Below are 6806 nucleotides of genomic sequence, written 5' to 3' on the forward strand. Positions count from 1 at the left end.
ATTAATTGAAGTTACTATTTTCTTTTATATTGATTAATCTTTCCATTTTTTATTTAATAGAAAAAAATTTATTAAAAGAATTTATTGATCATGTACTGTGCACTAACAGAGAAAAAATCTATGTTGAAAATTATGTTTGTTACTTGATTTATTTTATATTTAAAAAATGCATATTATTTTTTCGTATTATTATTACTTTAGTAATAATTGGTATCATAAAAAAAACTAAAAAAAAAGATGAAATGATTTTTAGGGGCATAATTTGAAATTCACACAAAAAAGACAGCTAGAATTTTAAAGAAAAAATGGGATGAAAATTTTCAATTTTCAGACCGGGACGGAATGAGACAAAACTTGGATTTGTACAGGTCGATTTTAATCAAAGAACCAGTTTCATCCCATAAATACTTTCGGAACAGAATTTGGAACGAAACTATGAAATTAATATCAAATTTTTCTCGGGATAAAAAATTTGAGACGGTTTTCGAAAACAAATCAAGATTCTTATAGTCCTGTGCACTCCCTACATCGTACTAATCAGACATTTGCCATTTTTTCAAGAAAAGAAAAGGACATCTTTTATTTAAAGCATTATATATGTTTTAAAGCAACCATCTTTTTTAATATAAAACAAAGAAATTTACTAAACTTATTTGAATTATGAATCTTATCATGTAACATTAAGGTGCTAGAAGACTAAAGAATCTTAACTAACAATTTATCGTTGTCTTAATTTTTTTTTTTTTTTTGGTTTTCAAATATATATATATAGTAATAGTACACATGCTTCGGAAGCTTCTTTTTTGTTTATCAAATATTTTGTTTTAATTGGAAAAGATTATATGAGTGAGAAAGATAATGCTTTTGTTTTTCTTGGCAATTTTACGATATATGCTTTTGTTTAATAAATTATTCTTTTATCCCTGAGATTTTTTCTACTTAACAACTTTGTTTCTTAATTTTGGAAACTACATTTAAATGTTCTTCCCAAAAAAGTGTTATTTTAGTTGTTAAATAATTAAAAAATAAAAGTAATCTTCATTAAATATACCCACTAAGAAAAGAGAAAATTATTTTTTAATATTTTGAAATAGTTAACAAATTTTCTTTTAATTTTCTGAACTAGTTTTCTATAAAAAAATTTAATTTATAAAATTTTTTAAAAAAATGAAAATATAAATTTTATATTTTAACTTTATGACAATTAAAACAACTTTTTTATTTTGGCTGAATTTTTGTTAAATCGGTGTTATTTAATCGGTCTTCTTACTTATATATAAGGAGTGAGAGGTGATCATTTCATTTTATGTTGATGAAATGGAAGGATTTTCTGTTAATCAAGTATACGTTGGTTGCAATTAAAGAATTTCCAACATACCGGCCAAGAAATCCTAAAGTCATTGTCAATTTGTACAAATTAATAAAAGATTCCATATATATGCTTATGTTAAATTCCAGGAACAAGTTGGAATTTCTTATTAAAATTGGACCATAAGATGGTTGGAGTGATTTCATTCTCATCAATAACTATGTTAAAATTGGGATTTTTTTTTTTTTTTTTCTGAATCAAAGAGATGAAATTGGGAAATTTTGTAAAGAATATCCATTCCATGCTTTCGATAAAATTGATTCTTTTTTACTGGATGGGGATAAGGATCTTGACAGCCACGTATCATAATTTGCATTATTTGATTACCATAAAAGGAAAAAGATTAAGGATCTGTTTGGGAGCGACAGGAAGGAAAATAATATAAAAAAATAATGAGAAATTGTCAATTTTTTTTTTCATTTTCCACCATTATGTTTGGTTATGATAAGAGAAAAAATTAAATTACTATTTTTCGTTGTTTGGAAAAACAAAATTTTTAGAGGAATCATTATTGAAAATTGATAATTATATCTTCAATGAAAATTTGAAAATTGATAATTATTGAAATTTGGATTATTTTGAGTAATTTTGTAAAAATAGTTATGTATTTAGAGATTCCAAATATGTAGACATGGGTAGAAGAAAAGTAAAAACTTCATTATTTTCCTTATCTTTCCCAAATAAAGGAAAACTCCTTTCTTAAGTTTTTACCATAAATGTTTTCTTTCCTTCAAAACAATACTCATTGTTTAGAAATAAAAGAAAGAAAAATAACGAAGGAATGAAAATAATAAAGGAAAATAATGATGAAGTATCAATTTTTTTTTCATTGTTATTTTTCACCTCTATATTTGGACATAATAAAGAAAAGAAAATGTTATTATGGAAATTGACAATTATACTCTAAGTGGAAATTTAGAAATTGACAATTTGAAATTTTAAGGGTATTTGGGTAATTTCATAAAAATTCCTGATTTTCTCTTCAAATTATAGGAAAAGTTTATCTAGACTAGGTTCATGGCTCAGTTTACGGATCAAACCAATGAAAGTAATAATTCTTATTGAAACGATGATATTTCTTAACATAGTCAAAACACTTTTAAATAATCCTTAGTTTCATTTTTTGGTCCATAAACGAGATAATAAATTCGGTCTAGGCAAGGTAACTTTTTCAAATTAGAGAGACCATAAATATATGGACCTCGATGGAAACTACTTTAAATTACAGTTTATTTATTCTCTCTCCTTCTCAAATAAGAGAATAGTCATTTTTCGTAAATATTTTTCCGAAACTATTTCCTTAAAAAAAATACTTCCATGCAAAGGGTAAATTCCCAATGGACTTCCTTACATATGAAATCAAATTAAATTATTACACTATAAAGAAAATTGATTAGAACTCATAAAACAGACAGCTTTTAGTTAAAAAAAAAATTGATTTTTTCTTTAAATAAGTATAATTCTATATACTTCCCCTTAAAAAAGAGAAAATACAATTCTATGTAGTAATGTATAACTTCCTTATTAATATATTTTTCTTATTATTTAGAAAGGATGACATAAATTTAAATTATTTTCAAGTTAAAAATGTAACATTATGAGATTATGTCTACCAATTCCATACATTATGTTAACAAACCTAAAATCAGTCGTTCGAGAACCACTAATTTTTATTTAGGTAGCTAACTAACTTTAAGGAAAGACATACAAACCAAGACTAAGACATAATACAGTAATTAATGCATATATAACCTAAAAATAGATTTAGGTTCAAATTTCTAAACTCACGGGAAGAGACATAATTAGCCGATGAATATGATTTATGTGGGATAGTTTGTATGAAATTGGTTCATGGGAAGTAGCAATTTATTAATTTATTTGAATAAGTCTGTCCAACTTACAAGGTTTGATTAGTATTTCATCTATCTTGGCCAAAAGGCACAACCCAAAAAAATAGAAAAAAAAAAAAAAAAAAGATTTGCGGTCAACCAAATATCCCAATACACAATCCTAAGTTCAGTCTTCCAATAAGTTCCATATATTATCCACATAAGAAAGAGAAGTCATTTGCTAAACCCACTCTCTAACCTGTGGACATGTTTCCCCCACCTTTATCTCCTTTTTAGCTGTTCCAAGTTCCAACTAATATAATACCATCAATCATCTGTCCAATAATTCCAACACTCAGTCTTTTTCTACATAACGTACAAAATCAAATCAGCTCACATTGTCATCTTTCTTGACAGCAAAACCCTAAATCAGATCACTTTATTATTAAAAAGGAAAGGAAAGAAAAAGAAATGGGTGCAGACTGAAGAAGAGGAAGAGGGATACTATGACATTAACATAAAAAGTGTTCCAAAACTTGTTCTGGCCATGACAAAGAGCTTAGCTAAATTGTACAATGAAGCTATGCAAAAAGACTCATAATTCTTTGAAACAAATCATAAATGAAAAAGAAGTAATTGTATGTACACTCCATTAGAATGACAGAAGCAAAATAGACAAGAAAAAAGAAATTATATGCAAGAACATACTAAGAACACTAAGTATCATTATTCAAGTTCAAAAATCAATGGAATCCCCTTGAACCTCTAGATTGATAAAGCTCCAGTCTGCTTTTAGCCTCTGGTAGCAATGACTCGACTATTTTATCTTGAGTAACAAAAGATTGCTTAGACGCCCATTCTAACACAGTAAGCACCTCAGCTTGAGCAAGCTCTTGGCTATCTGGGACGTGCAAAGCAATGTAGGATAAGAGAAGCAATGCTGAAAGTTGAACAATTTGTTCACCAAAATAAACAAGTTGAATTAAATGCTTTGCCCCTCCAGCTTGTATAATCGCCTTGGAATGATCAAGGTGAAGATAGTTATCTGTACAGGCAAATTTTGATAAAGCAATTGCAGCCTCTCTTGAAACTTCAGCTTCCCTTTCATCTAGAAGTTTAACCAATGGAGCAATCATTCTTGTCTCTGTAGCTCGAAATGTTCTTGCCAAATTCCCAATAGCCTTAATACAAGGTATTAAAAGATCAGAATCAGCTTTTTCAATGATTCTCAACAATTGATCAATAGTGGCCTTGCAAGCAGGTGAATTAGGCTTAAATGCTGATCTTCTTAAATCAGAATCATTTTCTGCTACAGCTGTTATCTCCATTAAAGCCATAGCTGAATTGAATTGAACATCTTCAGTCCCTTTCTCTAATAACACTGCAAAGCACAAAAGTGCTCTTGATTCAGTTATACTTCGACAAATTGATGAATTTCCTTTGGCAAGTTGCCAAAGTGCTCTAGCTGCCATTGCTTTCATATTCGCCTTCGTTGCAGGGTCTTCAAATTCTCTTCCTTTAAGACTAACCCCAGAAAGAGAAGGACTCTGTTGATGATGATTTAGCTTCATACTGTTATTCCCATTGTTATTATTGTTATTGTTATTACTACCCCCTTGTTTAGGCTTAGAAGCAGCATTCAAAGCCATAGTGTTAGCAACAACAGTATGCAACCGATTAATTTGCGTTTGATTACCCGTTGGATGAGGAATTCGACTTTGATCTTCCTCAGGTGCAGATACCGGCGGTGTCTTTATTACAGCAGCAACAGCATGGATTGAAGTGGCTTTATGGCTAGTAATTGCATATTTGCTATGTTCTTGAACTGTTTCAAATGCAAGATGACCCACTAGTAACCGAATTACATTATGCTGCGCAAAAAGATCTTGACATTTTGAATAATTCGCAGCCAGTTCTGATACAGCCCAAGCTACAACAGCTTGAACTTTCATCGGACCTTCTTTGAGGATTTTCGCAAACACCGTACAAACACCGGCATGGATCATGTGCTCTACGCTTTCCGGGTCCCGACCCAACAATCCGATTGCTCTTGCAGCGTTTTCTTGACCCTCCATTTTCCCATCTTTGACCAACTTCAACAAAGGTTGAACTCCTCCTTCTTCGATAATCAACTTCCCGTACCGATCGTTGTCTCTTGCCAGCGATACCAGCGAGGCGGCAGCATCAGATCTATCGTCTAATGATCCAGTATAGAGAATCGCTATCTGTTCCCATATAAGACAGAGAATTGGCTCATTAGCAGCAATCGGAGGCAATCCTAAATACTCGTCGTCACGGTCATCGGCGGACGCCGAAACTCGTAAAAGCCACGACACGTCGCCGATTGAATTTTCCAAATGAGATGACATTTTACGAAACGCGGCGGCTGGAATAATAGTGAAAACGCGCTTCATGAGACCATTGGCACGGCATTTTTGAACAAGAGTTAGAGCTTTATCAAGGACTTGCTCTGTATCGTCAATGATCCGGCGAGTAGGTCGCTCGTATAAATCAGAGCTAGCTCTAGCTGCTTGACGGAGTAGAGCGGCGAGTTTTTCTGTCTTGGATTTGAGTTCTGCACACTCTTGTTTAAAAGAGCTCGCTTCATCTGCTGTTTTGATAACTTGGTCTGCTAATTGAATAGGCTTTGCCAAGATTTGCTTCACTAAGTCCGCCATGGATTTAACCACACGGCGGACGAATGGAGAAAACACACAAAACCCACTATAGAAATCTTGGAAAAAAAGATGGGTTTTGGACAAAAAGATCAGATCAAGAACAACAGAGAGAAAATTTCTATAAAAAATAATTAAAAAAGAAAAAATACGAGATGTTAGTGGCTTGATTGATGGCAGGTAAAAGAAAGAAAGGTGGTTGTGAGATGAGCTGGAGATTCTTGGATTGTTTTTAAGGGATTATATAATTTCTTTTCTTTTTTCCGATCTTCTGTGAAATGGAAGAAGAGTCCGCTCTTGCCCTTTGTAATGGTGGACGGACGGGGTTTACAAGGTCAAACGCGTTTTTTCAAAGTTTTCCTTCTTTTTTCTTTTAATGTGTGAAAACCTAATCTTGATTTTGAGTACCGTTTAGGTCATTTTGAGTGCTTCGGTTGGGGCTTTTTTATTTGCACTTCACACCAAAAGAAAAATAAAAATTCATTTTTTAAACAGGTATTTTGCTGGCAGTTTCTTTCTTTTGCCTTCCTATCCTAAACCACCAGTCAGTCTTACAAGGTCTACCAAGTCCACACGTTCAAACAGTTTTTAAACAATTTCTCAGTCAATTTAAAATTAATTTTTAAAATAATTTTAAAGTTTGAATTTATAAACTTAATTGAAAATTAATTTCATATTGTTAATGAGTTTTGTAACGTACTTTTTATTTATTATTTCATATACTTCCAAGATCCTTATAATAGTGATTTTATTGTTAAAAAGGAAATTTGTATATATTAAAAAGGAAATTTTATAATTTGAATAGATTTTGATGAGATTTTTAGTTGTAAATTCATAAGTATCCTTTGATATATTTATTTATTTACGATGATGATCCGCTTGTCTATTTCAAATATCAATACTCTCAAATTTTATTTTTTTAATAATAACTGA

The 6806-nt window shown here is 30.9% G+C and overlaps 1 protein-coding gene across 1 annotated transcript; it reads right to left on the reverse strand.

Moving 5' to 3' along the window:
* Positions 1-3799: 3799 nt before the first annotated feature.
* LOC105629047 (uncharacterized) lies at positions 3800-6299 on the reverse strand. The gene has a single exon (XM_012210566.4). The coding sequence runs from the start codon at positions 5874-5876 to the stop codon at positions 3942-3944; it is 1935 nt and encodes a 644-aa protein (XP_012065956.1). The 5' UTR covers positions 5877-6299; the 3' UTR covers positions 3800-3941.
* Positions 6300-6806: the final 507 nt, after the last annotated feature.

Source organism: Jatropha curcas, chromosome 4, assembly GCF_041381405.1.
Source record: "Jatropha curcas cultivar XTBG-Jc1 chromosome 4, XTBG_Jcur_1.0, whole genome shotgun sequence".
Classification (NCBI taxonomy): Eukaryota; Viridiplantae; Streptophyta; class Magnoliopsida; order Malpighiales; family Euphorbiaceae; genus Jatropha; species Jatropha curcas.